The sequence below is a fragment of the Phocoena phocoena genome, chromosome 1 (assembly GCF_963924675.1).
Source record: "Phocoena phocoena chromosome 1, mPhoPho1.1, whole genome shotgun sequence".
Lineage (NCBI taxonomy): Eukaryota > Metazoa > Chordata > Mammalia > Artiodactyla > Phocoenidae > Phocoena > Phocoena phocoena.
Genome location: NC_089219.1, coordinates 105,372,957 through 105,393,347, shown reverse-complemented (window position 1 = coordinate 105,393,347; position 20,391 = coordinate 105,372,957). Strand labels below are relative to the sequence as shown.

The 20,391-nt window shown below is 43.8% G+C and overlaps 1 protein-coding gene across 1 annotated transcript in view; it reads left to right on the top strand.

Annotated features, from left to right (window-relative positions):
* Window positions 1-19,402, top strand: part of TBX15 (T-box transcription factor 15) — a 99,503-nt gene extending 80,101 nt beyond the window's left edge. Inside the window, exons 7-8 of the mRNA XM_065883802.1 lie at window positions 9,232-9,329; window positions 18,618-19,402. Of these exons, the coding sequence (XP_065739874.1) occupies window positions 9,232-9,329; window positions 18,618-19,402 (883 nt within the window). The remainder of the gene's footprint in view (window positions 1-9,231; window positions 9,330-18,617) is intronic.
* Window positions 19,403-20,391: the final 989 nt, after the last annotated feature.

Genomic DNA, 20,391 nt, shown 5'->3' with positions numbered 1-20,391 from the left:
CCGTGTCCCCTGCATCGGCAGGCGGACTCTCAACCACTGCGCCACCAGGGAAGCCCCTCCTGATCCTTTAAGAAGTGTCATTCTCACGCTACAGTGTGAGAAGGTCACCACCCTTCAGCCTTTACTTATGGAGCTGCTACTTTTCATTCCCATGTAATTATGTCCCTCGTTAGAAGTCTCCACCAAAGTGTGTGTGTGTGTGTGTGTGTGTGTGTGTGTGTGTGTGTGTGTGTGTGTTCATGTTACAGAGAAGAGTAGTAAACATATGGTTCTTTTGGAGTGGAAACACTGACAGATTTTGCTTCCAGACATTGTCTCTGCAATGGGAGGGAAATTGTTTATGTCTAAATTGTTCTTCCTTCTAGACTTCTCAGAAATTATGTGGCCCAAATGTAGTTTTGGGTGGAGGGGTCAATATATATTTACCTTTAACAGGCCTAGCCCCATGGTGCAATATCCAGCATTACCTGTGGGAGATTCCTCCTATAAGGAGAAGACAGTAACACCTTTTTGTTCCTGGGGGAAGATAGATTCCCTCGGCCTGACAATAAGTTTTGTCTTGTGGTCTGTGTTCCTGGGTTCTGTCTGGCCCCTGCTAGAATGAAGACCTTTGAAGAAAGAACTCTACCTTTTTCAGCTTCCTGTTCTTAGATTTCTTTTCCTGTAGTGCCAGGTATATAAAGTAAAATAATAATCATTCATTTAGTTACAAAACATTGAACAGAGTTGACAAGTGGCAGAGAAGTTAAAAACCAGGACCTCGGGAGTGAGAAAGCCTTACCCCAAGCAAGGGTGAGTCAGGTAGAGAAAGAGTGGGGAGCTAGTTTTAGATACTAACTGAGAAAGGAAGAAAGAGTGAATCTATAAATAGTCTTTGTTTGAAAGATTAAGGGCAATTTTGATTCAAATCTGAGATGGACTGCTGCTGGAAGACACTGATCTAGCTTAACTGTAGATTAGGCATGCACACCCTTCAGGCCATCTGAGCTGGCTCTGCACAGTGGGTGCATGTCTGTGCTGCCTGGCTCCCTGGAGAAGGAAGACACCCAGCAAGTTCCAGAGGCATGAGCCTCAGGAAAGAAGGGCTCGCAGAGGATGAGCCCAAGCAGAGTGAGGTTTGGTTGAGAAAAGTCAGTAGCAAAATGAGAGGTCAAATTACTTCTTTGGTGATGGCCACCCCAATGGTTCAGTTCTTTCCAAAGAGAAGACGAAGGGCATGAGGCTGAAGAGAAGCAGTAGTCTTTGCACTGAGTCTCATGGTTGAGAAGCAGCCTCGGGATGTCTATCTGTCCACGTGCCTGGGGAGCCCACTGTGCTCAGCTAGAGGGAGAATTGCCACTGCAGAGACCTTGCACTTGAAAGGGGATAGACAGATGAGCATAAGGAAGGAAGACTCTGTGGGTGTCAGCCCACATCTAAAGTGAAAACCTTGTCCCTGTGAGGAGTGGCTGCCAAGATTTTACCGAAAGCCCGAGTAAGCTTGGGAACTTTTATATAATTCCCAGTGACTTCCTCCGAAGCAAACACATACACAAAGAGGGGAGGATTAAAATTATGACCTGTCAAGTGGAGTGAAGGTTCTATGAACTTGTTTTAGAGGTGCCGTGGAGTCTGTGACCCTGGGTTCTCCTCTGTCAGCAACCTTCATCCTGTCTTGACCTTGGGATCTACCTGTACTTCCAGCTTCCATAGTATCTAAAACAACTGCAAGGGGGATTGTCCCAGGTGACATGGTTTCCTCCAGATGCTCCTTACTGGCCTGGTGCTCCAGAAGCCACTGCTATGGCTGCATGACAGTTCCCCCTTGGACTGGCCCTTTTGTAGTCCAGGGAGTTGCTGTAGCTTTTTGGGAGGGTGTCTTTGTCTCTGTGGAGTTCTCCCCTGGAGGCTTGAACAAGGACACTCAAATTCCACAAGGCAGGGACTGTCAGAAAGGGTCAGTGGCAGGCCCTGTATCATGGGGAGGTTGGTTTACATGGGAAAGTAGTTTTAATAGGTTGTCCCTCACTAAAAAAACAATAGGGCCTATTGTTTTTTTCATAGGCTAATTCTCAGAGTGTTTCCAGCAAGCACTGCTGTTTGCTGGGAATGTGGCTGGTGACAGTCGTTCCCGTGCCTAGTGTCCCTTACATGTATCGGGGGATGGTGATCTAAAAATGGAGCCATTCGGTGCATCACGGGAATGGATGTATTTACTTGCTGGAAGAGGATGCTTAAGGAGGCTAAGACTTAACCCAAAGGAAGGAATCTCTACTGGTTGTGGGGAAAGTATTTGGGAGTAGAGATTTGTTTGTGATGCCCCCTCTTAAGCAGCTGCTGTCCCAAGGCCACGTTCACAGAGTGAAGAGCCACTTCCTTGGCACGATGGGAACTCCTGTCAAGGTCCGGCCCCTCCTCACAACACCCAACAAAGACAAGTATGCAGACAGAAAGAGGACTGTGAGATGAGGAATTAAGAGTGCTGAAAGTTAACAGGAGGGAAGAGGAAAAAAGATTAGCTCCAGGGCCAGATCATCCTTGCTTAGATCCAAAAGAAACAACTTTTCTCTGGGAGTCAAGGTACAGGGTGGGTCTCTAGTGTAAATCTGTTGGTAGATTTCTCTAGTATAACTAAGTATCTCAAATCTTGTCTACACCCTTGTCTGGCTATTAAGCTGAACATACAAAATTTCCTTAGTTGTAGGTCAAAAATAGTAAGATATTAGCAATTTCATATAGTTCAACCTTGTAAATTTATTTCTAGGCATCAAATCATACCTATACAAATAATAGTAAGAATCATTTCATTTAGTATCTGTGGTCCAAGTTTTCTATTTTTACCTCTGCATTGATGGGTATCGGTACAGCGTTTCCCACTTACTGACGGTAAAACTGAGTACAGTGAGGTATTAGCTTTTAGAATTTGCAAAGCCAGCCAGTGACAACATCCAGAGAATGAGGTCTCACTCCTCTGATAGGCATAGCTTGCCCTTGTCCACCTCCATTTCCCTGTCACTCCTGAAGGCAAGCTTAGAGCCAAGGAGCTGACCACTCGCTTTCCTTCAACTGGCACAACTTTCCAAGTATCTCTCTCACTTTCAATTTCTATATTTTCATTTGTTCTCCCTAGAGCCATTGGCTGTATTTTTCCAGCCAATCTCATCCTGCTCGTTCCTGGCAGTCTCACTAGCCCCTGTAGGTTGTGTATACTCTTGTTATCCCTGGCATGGGTGCCATTCAGCAGATCTATGGAGGTAATCAGTGCTGGACTCCCCTGCAGGCATTGCTGTATCTGCAGTTCAAGGTAGCTGGCTCCATACTGGACTCTGGCAGCAGCATCCTGCCAGACTCCTCCTATTCATCCAGGCATTAGTTGTTTTTCATGTCCCCCAGCTTACGGTCTTTCAACCAGTATTTAACATTTTTCTCTGCCTTGTTATTTGTTCTCCCTCCTCTGTCATGAATCTTTTCCACCATTGTCCTCTTGGCCATGTGGGTTTGCCAGAGAAAGTTGGCAGTTGTTTTATTATCTATGGCTCTTGCCCAGGGATGGTGTCATCTAACAGATAGACGTCTGTTTAATGGCTAACATATTGGAATCTGAAATATCTTCAAGATAATGAGGCCTAAAGAGGCTTGAGGGACACGTTTTTTTTTTGTTTTTAGAGGAGAGAATGAGAAATGAAATTAGGTAACGTAGAGGTCCTTCCACATTCAATCCAGAGCCAGGGGGCTGACACAGCTTTGAATCCCAGTGAAGGAAAAGTGTTTTCTCGTGTTACAGATCACAATCTGAGCAGATGGTGGGATTTCTTTTACTTGAGCTAGACCAATGGTCCTCACGCTTTCATTGTATTTTCTCTCTTGTTTTGAAATATTTTGTCTTTAATCAATATGCATTTATTAAGTTACAATTAGGAGGGAATAATATCATTATCCCCATTTTACAGGTAGAGAGACTTTAGGCGTGAAAAGGTTATACAACTAGGCAACGCTGCCCTAGTAAGCGGCAGGGTTGCAGTTGGAACCCAGGCAGTCTGGCTCCTGACCTTGTGTTCTTAACCACTATGCTAATCTGTGCCTTATGTGATTTAGTATTACTAAGTTAAAGTGAGACCATGCCAGTCAAATGCAAAGAAACTTAATGTTTTAGGCAGCCTGCTTTGTGTTATCAAGGATTTTTATCGTACTTCTTGAGGCAGCGAAAACTCCTTATGGACCACCATCGCTACCTATTCAGACTCCAAGTGGGGACAGGGTTCCCAAGTTGGGAATCACTGGGCAAGGAACAATCTTAACTCAACTCCAATCTTAACTCAACGTCCAAACCATTGTAAAGCACATACTGACATCCAGTTCATCAGGTAGATACATTTATTGTACATCTAAAGCCAAGTTTTGAATTGATGGCTCTTTTGCCAATTTGCAGACCTCCACTGGGAGGTCTTTAAGAATATCTCTGGACAATAAAAACCCTGAGGAATCTAAAGGTAGGAGCGAATTCCAGATCCAGTGAAGGAGAGGGATGTGTGGAAGGTTCGACCTAACCTCAGTGGATCAACGACAGTCTAAGGAAAAGGATTAGAAAGTTGACACATGGTGATTAGATTTGAAAGAACAGTATATTCTGGTTTTGTGTCTTTTCAAATGTTGGAACAGGAGGAGAAAGAAAAGGAGTTCAGGGGCATAGTATCGCCCGTGGGATAAAATCCAAGTGCCTCACATGGAATAAATACCCATGGTGTCCGCCTGCCTCCCCCCACCCCCGGCCCCCATCTCACACCTGGAGCTCCAGTCACCCTGAACTATTTTCAGTTCCTAGAACATGGCTTCTCTTCCATACCTCCACGTCTTTGCATATACTATTAACTCTACTAAGAAAGCTCTCTCTGCCTCTTGTCTGTGTGGAAAACTACTGAGTGCCCTTTAACATTAACCTTAAATAACTGGCCTTTTATGGAATCCCCCTTGAGTTTTCCAGGTATATTCAGTACATCTTGCTCAGTGCCTCATGGCATTGTCTACACATCTCCAGTGTAGCATCTATCACACAGTTCAGAAATTAGTCATTTACATGTTGTTATCTTTTTGTTGAGCAGGATTCTCCTTAAGGGTAACACCTCTTTTGCCTTTATATCTCTTGAACCTAGCACATAATTGTTTTCCTGATTGGATAACCCCTTTTTGACTTCAAGACCCCATCTCAGTAGACTTCCCTTAGTCCTTGACTGTCTTCTATTGAGGGATAACCAGTGATCTTATCGATTCCTAGCGTAGGTTCCTGTTGTTAACGGTATCACCAGCAAAGAGAGTCAGATGTCAGAATTACAAAGAAAATAAATGAAAGAAACATAAAAAATAATTTTCTATCTCAAGAGAAATAAAAAGCAGAAACTATGCATTGGAGTGTTACCTAACAGGTTCATGAATGTAGTTGTAATTGTTATAATTACCATATGTTTGCTGAACTTCAAAAAGATGGTCCCAGCTTTTTTTTTTTTTTTTTTTTTTGAATGAGAAGGTTGGAAGAATATTTCTTTGCACTTTGGCTGTTTTTCCAAATCAGTTGATCTCGAGGCATCATCAATTTGCAAAAGACCTCTTTGGCTTGCTTCCTCTCCTTCCTTTTCTCTCTCCTCTTCAGTACATTCTGTTGGTTTGGCCAGTAAGCAGACTGAAAAGTCTAAAGAGAAGAGGCCTGGAAATCAGAGAGGTGATTACAGCCAAATGACTTAACAAAGGGGGTTTGGATATGGTCTCTGTTGTCACTGGAGCGAACAGGGAAAAGTAAGCAAGAGGGGGACACTTGCCAATTTGATCATCTTTGATTGGAAACTTAAGAGATGACATCAGGTCTCTGGTGTTCAGCAGATCCGAAGAGGCCCACCATGTGGAATATGTTAATGTGACATGTGGTTACCTAACACCACTTTTTTTATCTGTTAGACAATGAATTCACTTTTAAGAACCTTGAGATAAAGTTTTATAAAACTGGGATACAATGATGATGAATAAGTAAACAACGTATTGCTCAGTATAAACTTTGAATAGACATCCAAGTGGCTGAAGATGTCAACAGGTGGTTGGCAAGGATTCTTATAAGAGAAGATGAGAGTATAAATGACTGTCCTCTGCTAGGGAACTCAGACTCTGTTGAAGGTCAGAAATTCCATGACCAGAAAAGAAGAAACCAAAGGAAAACTGAAACCTCTCTGGGACCTGAGTCAAGAAAGGCACACACAGCTATACGTAGAAGCAATTCCCAAGTCACCAGTTCTAGAGGACTCTCTCTGTCTTCAGATTCTTGATTTGATATCAAGTTGTTTTCCTAAGATTTAGGCTTAGAAAAAATGATTGCTGGTTAAAGTTCAGGAAATTGTGACTCAGTAATAAAAATAGTAATAAATATTAAATAAATAAAAATAGTAATACAAATAATTCCTTTACTTATTAATTTAATGCCTATCAATTGAAGTCTTGTCAGGTAATAGGCATTGTGCTAAGTACTGGGAGGTGGAAAACCTGGTGGAGAGTGAATTAGCTAATACTTGTCTTGCTGTGGCACTTCACCAAATCCTGATAAATAGAATTAGTACTACTGAACAATTAGATCTATCCAAGAAGCTTAATGGAGTTTGAGGACAAATAAGATGTGGCATATAGTAAACAAATAGGATTAATTTCTTAAAAAAGAGATCCACCCTGAATATATAAATAGACTCAGTAAGGTCCAGGATGAATCTATGAGAGATAGATCCACAACAGATTAGTAAAGTGTGGTAAGGAATGTGTGGACTTAGCCGTTAGATTTTGGTAGTCATCTCCCTCACCCAACTTCGTCACCAAAAAGACCCTTCTTGTGAAGACACCTGGACTGGATGGACCATGGGTGTGTCCATATGTGGTGTGTCACACATTGTGTTCTTAACAGTTAAGGAAGGTCTTCCTGATGAGGATGTGGAAAGTGTTTGGCACTCTTACCATTTACCCATTGGTAATGGAACCAGAGGGGAAAAGTTACCTCAGATACTTCAGCACAAGGTCAAAGAAAACTTTCGAACAGATCTGTCCCCAAACAAAGTATTTTCCTTGGGAAATACTCAAACAGAGGCTGGGTAACTCTCCATCTAAGATGGTATCATTAGATTTGGATAAATGGTCGCTATCCTATACAGTTGACTACTTAAATAAAATTATTAATACCTTTGCCATAGTCTTTTTGCCTGTTATGAAAATAAAATCAACATTGATTTTTTCATTCCCTTAATAAATATAACATTGGAAGTATATCGGTGTATTATAGCTAACTCACAGTCTTCTATCACTTTATTATGAAATGAGAAAGGACTGTTCTTTGTCCTTGAGCTAATACTTTGTCCTCATCATTAGTACATGTTGCTGGAAAGAATGGAATAGGAGGTGGAACAATAGAGACCTTGCCATTTGCAGTGAGCCTCCCGTGCCATTAAAGGGAATCCTAAGATGTTCTGGTGAGCCCCCAACATTCCAAAACAGGGCAGTAAGATCTAAGCCTGGCCTATCTATTTTTTTTGTCCATCAAGGCTCAGCATGGCTTTATCTGCCTATCCCCTTATTATTCTGAGCTCCCTAATTGCCTGGACTCTTTCTTCCCACAAGTAGTTTCATGTACTGCATTCAGCGTTAATGCAGGGTGACTATGTGGAAATGTCTTCTATTCCTACTTTTAACAGATTAACAGCTAATAAACACCATGCAACACCCTCTCCTCTCAACCTCTTCTAAAAATACAGAGTTTAATTTGCCAACATTGGTGTATTTAAAGCCTCCAAGATTCCAGGGGAGACTTTAGAAAGTTAACTGTGCAAGTAAGGCCAGTTCAGAGAGGAAATTTTCCAACACAAAGAGCCAATCAGTGTATCAGCAGCTCATCACAGAAGAACCTCAGGGGACCTTATAGTCATTTATAAGGAAGGGCTATTTGTTCTCACTTAAAGTAAAGCTTCTCACTTTATTCTTGCTGTGCCAGACTGAAGAGAATGCTGGAAATGTATTACCTAGGGAGAAGAACAGGCAGGATGAGTTTCATCTCAAGAGGGAAAGCTTGTCTTTTCCAGGAAGGGACACCATGTTACTTTCCAGCAACTTTGCAATGAAAGGACTTATGCCACCTACTCTTCTCCACCCTCCTTCTCCTACCTTCCTCTACCCTAACTTCCCCTCTTTCCCCTTAGCTAGAAGTGAAGCAGTTAGTTTTAAAGAGGAGTCAATAATCAGAAGCTGTGTTCAAAGCTTCAAACAAGGCACCAACCAATATTCTGTTTTGAGGATACAGAATATCAGCGAGAATATGTCTAAGATAATCCAGATAGCCTGGACAATTATGTTAAAACAATGTTCATCAACATCTCATATATATATATACATATATATGATACAGAGAATTTATTGAAGGATAAATTAGGCAGTGTGCACATAGTTCAATTAATGGGATTTCTAGTGTCAGTGAAACAGAAGCCTTAAAGTAGTACATTGGTAAAATACTGGATGTTTCCTAAAGTCCCAAGTACGTGACTCTCAAAGACCAGTTTGGTTATTATATTACGAAATACAGATAAACATTTGCAGAAATGTATTGGTCTTTTTGTTTGAGGTATAATTTCTGGGACCAAACCCTCTTTGTGCCTTCAGGTAGGTATTTCTTGTTGCAGCAGAAACTCAAGTATATTTGAGTGCTTACCTCTCCTATTTCTATTATGGCGCTCGTCTCTGTTTAAGAGGATTTAAGAAGCCTTTCAAGGCGCAGCAATATGACAGTTTCATTGACTCCACATACCCGGTGGTGGAGTGGACTCTGGGACGGGCTGTGTCAGTGTGTTGTGGTAATGATGATCACATCATCCTGTGCTAGAGAAATGGTCAGTGCTACTCCCTGCTCAACTCTATGCATGCTACCAGTGACCTTGACCTTTAACACACTTAACATTTTTTTTTCATGCAGACCAAACCTTCTCTGAAGAAGGGTTGGAGTGAAATTCCATCATAGCTCTGACTTGCTTGCAGATAATCTGAATTGGGTTAATTTCTTCTTTTTCTTGCAATCCAGTGGCACCTGTACCGGCTCTTCCAGACTAATTTACCCTGGTGGTGGTATCGCTCAGTGCCTACGCATATACCACTTCTCAGACAGACCACTTAAGGATTTTTTTTTTTAAAGTCCATGCATTTCTTGGGATTATTTACAACTTCCTTTGCTGGCTTTTCTCTGTGTAGAACCGGACTGGAAGCCATCATGGAGACTTATGCATTCTGGAGACCCCCTGTCCGCACACTCACCTTTGAAGATTTCACCACCATGCAAAAGCAGCAAGGTAAAGCCCTGGGCAAGGCCTCTGCTTAGAGGCAGTGCTGGGGAGGGAATGGGAGCTGAACTGAATATAGCACATCTGGCCCCAAGCCAAGCCACGAGTTACACCGACTCTCCTGGAATGAAGAGAACTAGGTAGCTCCGTAAATAACCAAGGCATCACCACTTGTGCAAATAAGCAGGTTTCAGAGGCAGTGTTTCACCTGGCACCCCAAATTCTCTCTCCCTTCCCAAAAGCAAGGTTACGTAATGGTGGTGAAATGATTATTTCTATCACTAAGTGTTCATGTAGCCCTTGGGATTTGGAGATCTTCATAATAATTTCATTTATTACTCATGGCAGCCTCATCGGTTTTCTTATTCTAGTTTGTAGATGAGAAACAACTTAGCTCCCGACAATGGGGATAAGTCGCTCAGGTCTGACAGTGGGGAGGGAGCTGCCGCAAGCCCCTCTGAATCTTGTAACTTGTGCTCTCTCCTTTTTTGCTGACGTGGAACCACACCCATCTCAAGTGCATGGGGGAAGTGGACTTTTTCCTTCCATCGCTTTGTGCTTCTCATCCAGTTTCTAATCTCCCTTCTCTTGCAGCTCAGGTTGGGAAGCCTGTGGCCATGTGTACAGATGGCTCATGGGCGGATTTCAACTCCTTCTCTCAGTTTAACCACTGGCTCTCCCAAGGCGCAGCACCCATGCACCTGGGTACCCAACTGAAAGCTTCCCAAAATGTCAGACACTTTGTGAGTTTTCCTCTCCACCCTCCTCTTGCCCCAAAGTGACAGGGATCAAAATTACAGATGGAGCTCCTTCTGTTCTGTCAAATGATTGCCATTAATAGAGTTCTAGCTTTTGAATTTGGGGCTTTGTGATAACACATTATATTATACTCCCTTCTCAGGGAGGTTCTAGCAGTTTGCACACTAAATTAGGTCTTGGAAGCTGAATTACTGAACTCCCTCAGGTTTTAAGATGGAGATGGTGATTAAAAGCAGCGGCTCTGGAGTGAGGCAACTTGGGTTAGGCTCTTATCACTGTTCTTGCCTAGCTTGGTGACCTTGGCCAAGTCCCTCATCCTTTCTGACATTTAGTTTTCTCATCTGTATAGTGGGAGAATATAATAAAATTCTTGTGAGGATTAAATGAGATAATGCATTTAAAAACACAGTCAGCCCTCAGTACATGTTAACTGGCATTGTCATCGTCAGCATCATCACTGTCTTCATTCCCCTTATGTAACTGAGAAGAAAATGCACCGGGGACAGGAAATATTGCTGTTCTGATTAATAATTATTCAAAACATGATTAGACCATACATCTTCACAGGGATCCGGGGAGGCAAGTGATCCAGAATTTCCATCTCTTTTTTTAATAAGTGGAGGAGAAATGGAAGCCCTTCGTATGAAGCGACTTGCTCCTCATAATGCTGTCATAGAAGCAGGGTCCATATGTATTCAGGGTGTCACTGTGGCTTTGATGCCGTCGTGGCCCTTAAGAGGGCAGAGGTTTAGGGAAGTCAGGAAATCTGGGCCTTCGTCTTTGATGGCCACTAACCCTCTATATACCCTTGGCAAGTTACTTCTACTCTTGAGTCCATTTCCTCACCCCAAAGAGGGATAATTCTTTTTTGTGAAGAATTTAATATATAACATGCTTTGTTTAATATATGCATTTATTATTTTATTTTATCTTTTTTGCGGTACGCGGGCCTCTCACTGTTATGGCCTCTCCCGCTGCGGAGCTCAGGCTCCGGACGCGCAGGCTCAGCGGCCATGGCTCACGGGCCCAGCTGCTCCGTGGCATGTGGGATCCTCCCGGACCGGGGCACGAACCCGTGTCCCCTGCATCGGCAGGCGGACTCTCAACCACTGCGCCACCAGGGAAGCCCCAATATATGCATTTGTAAATGCATTTAATATATTTAATATATAAACATGCCTTATAAATGAAAACGTGTCATGCAAAGACACTTACTTGACCCTATTTATTTCTGAGGTGGCTTCTTGCTCATCTGCCTTTGCTTTATGTGTTGACTTTCCAAGCTCTAGCTAAGCAGGAGTTTGTATCACAGAGGCTGGTACGAGACGGTGGGCAGGGATATTGCCAGTTCCTGAGAGCAAGCATTGGTGGCGACATTGTGTTCACTGCTGTGTCCCCAAAATCTACTCCAGGGCCCGGAACCCAGGAAGTACTTAATGAACAATGAATGAGGTCACTTGGTGGCACTGTGGCTCAGGTAGGCAGGGTCACTATCTGATTAAATCTTGGAGCACAGCCACCTGAAATGTGCGTGGATACAGATGTGGAGTGATAGTTGTGGATGGCTACCTGCATTTCACCAGCATGTGGACCCACTGGGCAGGTGCATGCATGGGGAAGCGGCAGGGGAGCCTGCATTGCTAAGGTGTACAGCATAGCAGGTTTCATGGTGCTTCTATTGAAAATTTATTGATCTGAAGACTTATTATTGACATGTGGGAAACAATGGTTTAAGAGAAACTGAACTTTCAGACCAAAATGTCACACTTATTCACTGAGTCCATTTTTATGCTGATGGGGGAAATGAGTGTGGAATTATTGGATACATATGGTGGTGAAATGGGGCTAGAGGAAAAGCCAAGACTCTATTAAATAGTTTAATTGGAATACATTTTTGAACTATACACTGAACTTGATCCAGATTCTCATTATTAAAAAATATGTGGCTTGGTTTCTTGACGTTAGCAAAGGATGTAAAAGTAACAACACCCATTCCCTCTTCCTTTAAAAACTGAGAGTTCCAGTAACTCTGGACAGTATCAGTCATAAAATGAAGAAAAGAGACACAGCCATCTGTGTCGAACTGTTTTGTGTCTTAGAAGACGTAAAGAGTGGTGAGCGTCTAGTGGACGCTTCAGTGGCAGACTGATTTTTGTAGTAACTCCCTTTTGGTGAAGAGAGTATTGGCAGTGTTGGCACCAAACCGAAGATCCAAAGTGACCGACCCACCCAGGTGTCCACATTACCTCATTGCTTCAGGCACATGAATATCTGGATGTCAAACACGTGGCCCTGGGACAGTTTTGTGCTGTTACTGCTACTGGACACTGGATCAGCCATTCTGCTGGAGTGAAGTTCAGGGTGCTTTTCCCCTCTTGCCTTTGCTGTCATTGTAATTTCTCTTTCATTGAGACCCATCTGTTGATAAAATTTCAAGGAATGTGCTTAGGTGAATTAGCCATGGTTTTAAAAAAGTCCAAATCCTTCTATTTTCAAAAACATATTGAATGGATGCTCTATAAAGTTGTTTTCTCTGATGGAGAAGAATGCGTGGGATTCATTTTCCTCTGCCTTTAACACAAAAGTAAACCGAGGTATAGAGCAGCCTAGTAACATATCTGCAGTTAAGTGGTGGCAGAACTAAGTTGAGAGCTCCAAAGAGGGTCTCCTGCCTTACGGGGCCCTTTCCTTTCCACCACACGTTCTTCCTTTTTACTTCACACACACACACACACACACACACACACACACACAATTAGCTCACTCATCCAATTGATGGCTTAGTGTCAGCAACTTGACTGTTAACTCTAAATAGTAGGTCCATATTTCATTTTTATGAAGTCAAGTGTATGGTTTTATTTTCAGACATCTTCATTTAGAATCAGCAAGGAGTTTAGGCTGTTGGAGAGGCTGGAGATAGGAATTATATTTCAGGAATGGCTTTTTCCTGAACACTACTTGTGGCAGGACAAAATGAACTAAACAAGTAAGTTATGCTGGCGGAAGTGGAGTGAGGTGACACAGACGAAGACGTAAAAAGAAATAAGAGCCAAGTTCAATCCTATTGTTCTGATGATATCCTGATGTTGCTATGAGGTTGTTCTGATGAGATATATATATACAGTGGAGCTATTTGCATAACCAAAACCGAGAGTTTTTGTGGGTGGCATCTCCAAGTGATCTGACAACTGTTGTGAGAAAAGGAACCATCCTGGACCAGAACACCAAAGCTGATCATATGTCTCCATCTGTGGATAGAAGGAGACCTGCCATTTACAGAAGGCCTCCCTTCTCCTCAACTGGTGGTAGACGTCACTAGATTTCAACACCTTTGCGTCTTTTAATGTTTGTCAGGCAGTTAAAAATTAGGATCATGAAGGTCTCTGTTGGTGTTGGGATTTTCATCAGTTTGATTTGTGTTACTTAGAGGTTGGTCGGTGAAAGATAGCAAATACTGAGCAAATTCATAGTAGTAAAAAGATTGGGAACGGAGTCTTTGAACTACTGTGTGATCATTGTAATGTTTCAAAGATAGCCAACTTATCCTGATCTCGTTTATCCCTGAGACAAGGAATAATGCCTGTGAGGAGGTCTTGACAAGGAGGGGAGAGTATCTCAATTCAGTCTATTAAGGCAAATGGTTATTGGTTACATATTCTATTTGGGCCCGAAGTCCCTTATGCTCAATGTGTCCAAAATGGAGTCCATGATTTACCTCACAGACTTGGCGCCCTCTCCTGGGAGGAGGACGCCACTATCCATTAATCACCTTAGACGGTTGCCTCCCTCCTTACCCACCATGTCCAACCTTTACCAGGTTCTTGATTCTGCCCACGTCTCTAGTCTCCCTTGCTACCACCCCACTCCAAGGCATTATCATCTCTCACCTGACTTCATTCTCGGGCTCCCCAGGGTGGTGACATAGCTACCAGCATCCCTGGCACCTGCATCTTTTTAGGCTTACATCGGATGGCAAGGGTCATGTGCCTCTCTCTCAAGATTTCCAGCAAAATCTCACTGCGTCTCACTGACTCTAATTGGGATACCATTGAATTAATTGCTGTGGCAGGGTGTGGGGATGCTTAGATTGTCCAGGCATGCGTCACATGCCTTCCCTGGAGGTACAGGTGAAGGGGTAAGAGTGGGAAAGGGGGTGTCTCTCAGTGGGAAAATGGTACTGTTGCCAGGAGAGAGGCAGATTAGTTCTAAATGACCATAACAACAGATGTAAACCGCAGCAGGGAAGGCAGTAAAACAAGTAGCAGAGAAAACAAGCAAGTTAATGGAAAGTGAAAAAGTGGGGGGGTATTCCACCTATGATAGGTGTAATGATAGGGCCATTCCTATCATTAGGTATTAGCCATACCTATCAATAGGTATCATTAACCATACCTATCAATAGGTATTCCACCTCTGATAGGTGTAAAATAGGGCCATTGAAGAAGCAGAGAGACTCAGAACCCAGAGAACCAATGTGAAAAATGAGAACGGGTGAATATATTAAAAGCTGTTCTAAAGGGAGGAGGTTTGGATCTATGCAGATCTTTAAATTTTATGGAGAAGGATGCACTAGGAATCTTTCTAGGATTGAAAGCACGCAATTCCCATTAGCGCTATAAAATTTCACATTTGCATTTTGAGAAGGGTACTTATTTCAACGAAGGGGAATTCCTTAGTTGGGATGAACTGGGCTCTGATCATTAAACTTTATGGCCTCTGGGTTTTCCCTGGGATCGGTCCATAGAGTGCTGACATATTACCTCTTACCTGTTTGAAAGCCTTGAAGAAGGCTACTCAAGGACAGATGCCATCAAGTTCTATGACAGAAGAGTGTGGTTCGTGGCACCAAGCAATTACATGGAGATTTATTCTTCGCTAGCCCAGATGGGGTTTTGTTTCACTGTGTTTCGATTTTTTTTTTTTTTTTTGGTGAGGGGGCGGAAAGCACAACAAAATAAACCCAAAAGGGAACTGTACGTGAAAGCCTCCATGTTACAGTCTGGAAGTGATCAATCTAAAGATGCAGAAGTCAGCAGGTTTGGTATTCAGGATTTTCATGGTCACATTTAATTTGTCTTCATGGTACACAAGTCTATTCTAGGTTATTGCCCTTGTATGGAATCGCTGCTAAACATGTATTCTTTTTGGTCATTTTGACTGTTAGCTTTGGATATTGGAGCAAGTTAATGTTGAATACGAATTTCGGGTACCTTCTCACTTTGGGCCATGGGTAAAATAGGATGCAGGGAAGTGCGGTGGTGGAGGATGGGTCCCGCAAGGCTGGAGAGTTTTCAGCTACTTAGAGCATTACATTTTAGTCACCTCTCAGATGTGGATTAAGACCTCTGAGGATAGTGGGAAAGATACCAACCTACCTGTTTGTGTTCAATTCCACTCTGCTTGATCTGATCTGAGAAGAGATGGAGACATGGGGCATCTGATTTCCATCCCAGGTGGGGAGTGAGGGGGCAGGGGCCGATAGTTTGGAAAGGAAACAGAGTTGGATTAGCCTTGGGGATATGGGCCCGATGGGTGTCCAGTTCTCCATCATTCACAGTTCTGAAGGCTCCTGTCGCCTGTTACATCCAGGCAGTTGGCTGTGACATGAGGCTCCCCAGAGTGTGGAGAGGCTGAGATGTTCATCTCCATGGACAGAGGCCAACACCCCGCAGCCATCCCCATTAGGACCCAAATGCCCTAAGATGCCTTTCCCCTTCCTTCACTCCTTCTTCACTGATAGATAAGAAAAGGAAACACATTTTTATGCCTGTGTGCACTTTGTAATCTGTATTATTTCATCTAATTCTCAATACATGCTTACAAGGTCAATATTCAAAATTCCATTTATATGGAGAGGCTCACTTGCTAAGGTTCCATAATCAGTAAGACAGCTGGGATTAGTACTGGGCTTGTCTGACTCTGTAGTCCACATTCATCCATTTAATGAAGTTTAAATCAAGACTCGTAGAGCCTTCCAGACCCAGTGAGCACAGAGGGGAATAAGGGAAAGAAGAGAAGGCCACGCAGGAAAGGGAGGCCTGCTTTCCTTTGAGAGGTAGCTCTGACCCCTCTGTATCAGAGTGGCCTGGCGTCCCGCTCGGCCCTGGCTCTTCTGGGACGAGAGGCCTCTACGCAGCTGTGTTGAAATGCACAGGGAGGGCAGCCTGCCTCCTTCTGCTTATTTAGCACTTGGCCTGCACGCCCAATCTTGTTTAACAGCTGACAAGCTGTTAGATCGTAAGAGAGTAAAGACTTCTCAGTATCTCGGTTTGCTTCTCTGCATAAACGAGTGCCATAGTTTCTCTCTCTGTGTGGACTTTGAAAAATGGCTGTTATCTGTACTGAGTATTTTACGTGCATAAGAGCACTTCTTCAAAGGGAATGGAAGCCATGTGACCTTCTCTTGGGCAGGCTTGCTCTCCCTCTTCAAACACGAGCTCGTATGGGCACTCTCTCCCCCTGAAGCTCTGCAGGCTACCAAGTCTCATTTCCAGTGAGTGTCATTTGAAAGCCAAAGCAAGCTGACTACAAACTTTTTAACATGTGCCTCTCATCTGCTCAGCAGAAATCCCTGTAACTTGTTAATAGTTCCCGTCTTATTTTTTTTCTAGTGAAACCAATTGAGGCCTTAAATCAGTACCATTCGTTCCATCTTGGGCCATCCGAGAAAACCATTTAGGGTTGTAAAAAGTCATCTGCTCCATCTTGCACTTCCTGCTGCAGGGCTAGGGCTCGGGCCTGATGGAGCATACCTATAACGGGACCATGCAGCGTGCTGAACAGGGGGTCTCCTCCAGGACCACATAAACACCATATCTGGGAGGGCAAGGACGGACTTTCAAAGAGAGGAGACTAGATACACATCCCATAAAACACAAATCTCTTTACAGCTGGAGTTGAGTTTCTCTATTTGTGCCATAGCACTTATTTCACTGAAGTGCCTGGCATTTAGGGTGGAAGAGGGAGAAAATGTGTAGGACACCTCAGAGAGGAACCCCACGCTGGCAGAAAATGAACCCCTGAGCTTCGCGTTAAGTCACCGTAGGCTAGGCTGTTCAGTGGTACAAAAACAAGAAGTGTGTTTTCCATCATCCTTCTTAGCTTTCCCCTTCAAGAACTTCCTCGTGCTTAAATGATTCCTCGGAAAGTACTTGTTACTGGCCATTCACACTTTAGCAGAAATTTAATCCTCAGACATAAACTCTGAGAAGGACAGAAACTGAATCCTATCAGTTGGAGCCCTTGTTTCACAGAGGAGGAGATTTAAGATGTAGCCTGCCTTGCCTGTGGTCAGGAGCTGGACGGAGGCCAGTGAACCTAGAATCAGGCTTGATGCCCTTCCTTCCATGGTCAGTGCTGGCTTACTTCTCCAATGGTATTTACAATGTTGGCCATATCTCAATTTGTGGAATAAAAATCTTTTTACTTCTCTTAAGGGAATTTAAGATATAAACAAGAAACAGAGAAGGAGAATTTCCTGAAATGATTCTGAAATCAGGAGCTGTTTATATCTAAATCCAGTTCTACCTTGGAAGTTCATTGGGGAAATTCTTTTGACCAAGCAAGAGACGATATTGGTTGGGCTTTGTGAAAACTTTAACTCTGAAAAAAAACATTAACAAGAGCTAAATTTGTATTTCTACAGCCAAAACTGCTACAATATCTGTGGAGGTAGGCTAAGGCGTTTTGTTTTTTTTTCCTGTGCTAAAACTTAGCTTTGGGTTTCTCTTTGAGGTATCTGCCTCTCAGCCTGCACACCTGGACCTTCCTCCCTGGTACACTGTGGATGGTTTCTTTGGGTCCCTATATTTCTGGAATCCTGATGATTTTATTCACATTTTTTCTCACTGTTAAAAACCTTATTCCTGCTCCCTTCTACTTAAAAGTTCCTTTCCCCTTGTATAGCAGCTCATGTTCTAGGACCCCCTGCATGAGTTGTGGGTGACCTAAAGGATAAGATGCTCCTTGAGAATCACAGTGCTCAACAATTCTGGGCAAGTCCCAACCTTGCCCTGATAGAGAAATTCCATCATGGGAGATGCCCTATGGAAGACAAAGTAGCTGCCCGTTCTGCAATTCACATGAAAGGTCCAGTAACCCTGACACTCACCACTGCCTTCAACTTCCAGTAGATGAGACAGGAAGTGGGTGCAGCACTGCTGCTCCCCAGCCCGGTAAAGGGGAGGCTTGGAAAGGTCATTTTTGACCTTCTTAAATTACCTGAGAACACATTTGAAGTAGACTGGGTTAAACTGGCCCTTTGTCTGTTGGTGCATCGGCCACCAACCTAGTTCTAATATCCCCAGGTTATTAGAACAACTCTCTCAAATACAAATTCAGGTATTTTAGGAGATAAAAGGGACCTGGACATCCTCTAGCCAAAGAGTGGTCCTTGGATCTGAGAACTTGTTGCGAATTCTCGGGCCCTGTCCCAGACCTACAGAATTCAAAACTCTGGGGTAGAATCAGCGATCTGTGTTTTAACAAGCCCTTCAGGTGATTCTCATGTCTCAACGGTATTTATGTTTTATTTTTCAGGAGGCAGCACAGGCACTTCCCCAACCACCTCCAGCACTGGGACACCATCCCCTTCAGCTTCTTCTCATCTTTTATCTCCATCCTGTTCTCCTCCAACATTTCATCTGGCCCCCAACACTTTCAACGTGGGCTGCCGAGAGAGCCAGCTGTGTAACCTAAACCTCTCTGATTACCCACCATGTGCCCGAAGCAACATGGCTGCCTTGCAGAGCTACCCAGGGCTGAGTGACAGTGGCTACAACAGGCTCCAGAGTGGCACTGCTTCAGCCCCTCAGCCCTCCGAAACCTTCATGCCCCAGAGGACTCCATCCCTGATCTCAGGAATACCTACTCCTTCCTCGTTGCCTAGCAACAGCAAGATGGAAGCCTACGGTGGCCAGCTGGGGTCCTTCCCCACTTCCCAGTTTCAGTATGTCATGCAGGCAGGCAATGCAGCGTCCAGCTCCTCATCACCACACATGTTTGGGGGCAGCCACATGCAGCAGAGCTCCTACAATGCCTTCTCTCTCCACAACCCTTATAATCTATACGGATACAATTTCCCCACTTCCCCAAGGCTAGCTGCAAGCCCAGAAAAACTGAGCACCTCTCAAAGCACTTTACTCTGTTCTTCTCCTTCCAATGGGGCCTTTGGAGAGAGGCAGTACCTGCCTACAGGGATGGAGCATGGCATGCACATGATTAGCCCCTCAGCCAATAATCAGCAGGCGACTAACACCTGTGATGGCCGGCAGTATGGGGCCGTCCCAGGCTCCTCCTCCCAGATGTCCGTTCACATGGTTTAGTGGCCAGTCCTAGCACCACGGAGCTTACAGCAGCCAAGGCCCCAGAGTCTCCATGGGCAGATCCTGCTCTTTGGGAGCCCAACGCCTTTGAAAAACAGGAACTGTGTATTATTATTATTATTTTTTTTTTACTGGAGGAGGAAAGCACATACCCAAGAACAAGAGACATTTAAGCCACTGAAAGATACTTGCGGTGGAATCATCTCTGACTCAGTGGCCATTCTCTTGCCTTCCCAAATCTTAGTTTTATAAAGCATCGTCTCCCCAGAGTGGCCTTTGAAGAAACTGAATAATCATTTTATAATAATGTTAAGGGAGATGCTAGCATGTAGCAGTCATGAAATTACCCACACACAAATACAGGTCTATACATACACACATACACACATAATATGCGCATGCATGCATACACACATACATATGTATTCATACACAAACTCATCCATACACAAACATACATGCACACTGACTCGGAACTGGGTGAACTCTGTGGAGGGAAGCCCAGCATGGGTGCTTTCACCAAAAATGTGTCTAGGTACAACAGTAGATGGACTGGGCCAGCAGCAGCTGCCAACGTTTCTCCTCTGCAGCTTACCCTGTTTCTGGAATGAACCGTGTATCCTGGAACCCCTTCGGGTCAGTGAGGGTGGAAAGACATCAGTACTACAACTGGACCGGGCTTCCTGAGAAAGATTGCTTTTGAACATTGGCTCTCTTCAACTGGTGTGCTGTCATTGATGTTCCCAGTGGTGCCTGTGAAAAGGGGAGTAAGAGCAGATGAAAGAGAGAGAGAGAGAGAGAGAGAGAGAGAGAGAGAAGAACGAACAGAGACCAAGAGAGAGGTGGAGAGCAAGACTGAATGATGAAGTGAGAGCAACGATGAGAGTTTTAATTCACCAAGGAAATGTGGTTTGGGTTTGTTTCTCCCCCTCTCCCCCACAGGTTATGGAAGGAACCATGAAGTCATTGAGGAGTAAACCTCTCTGGGA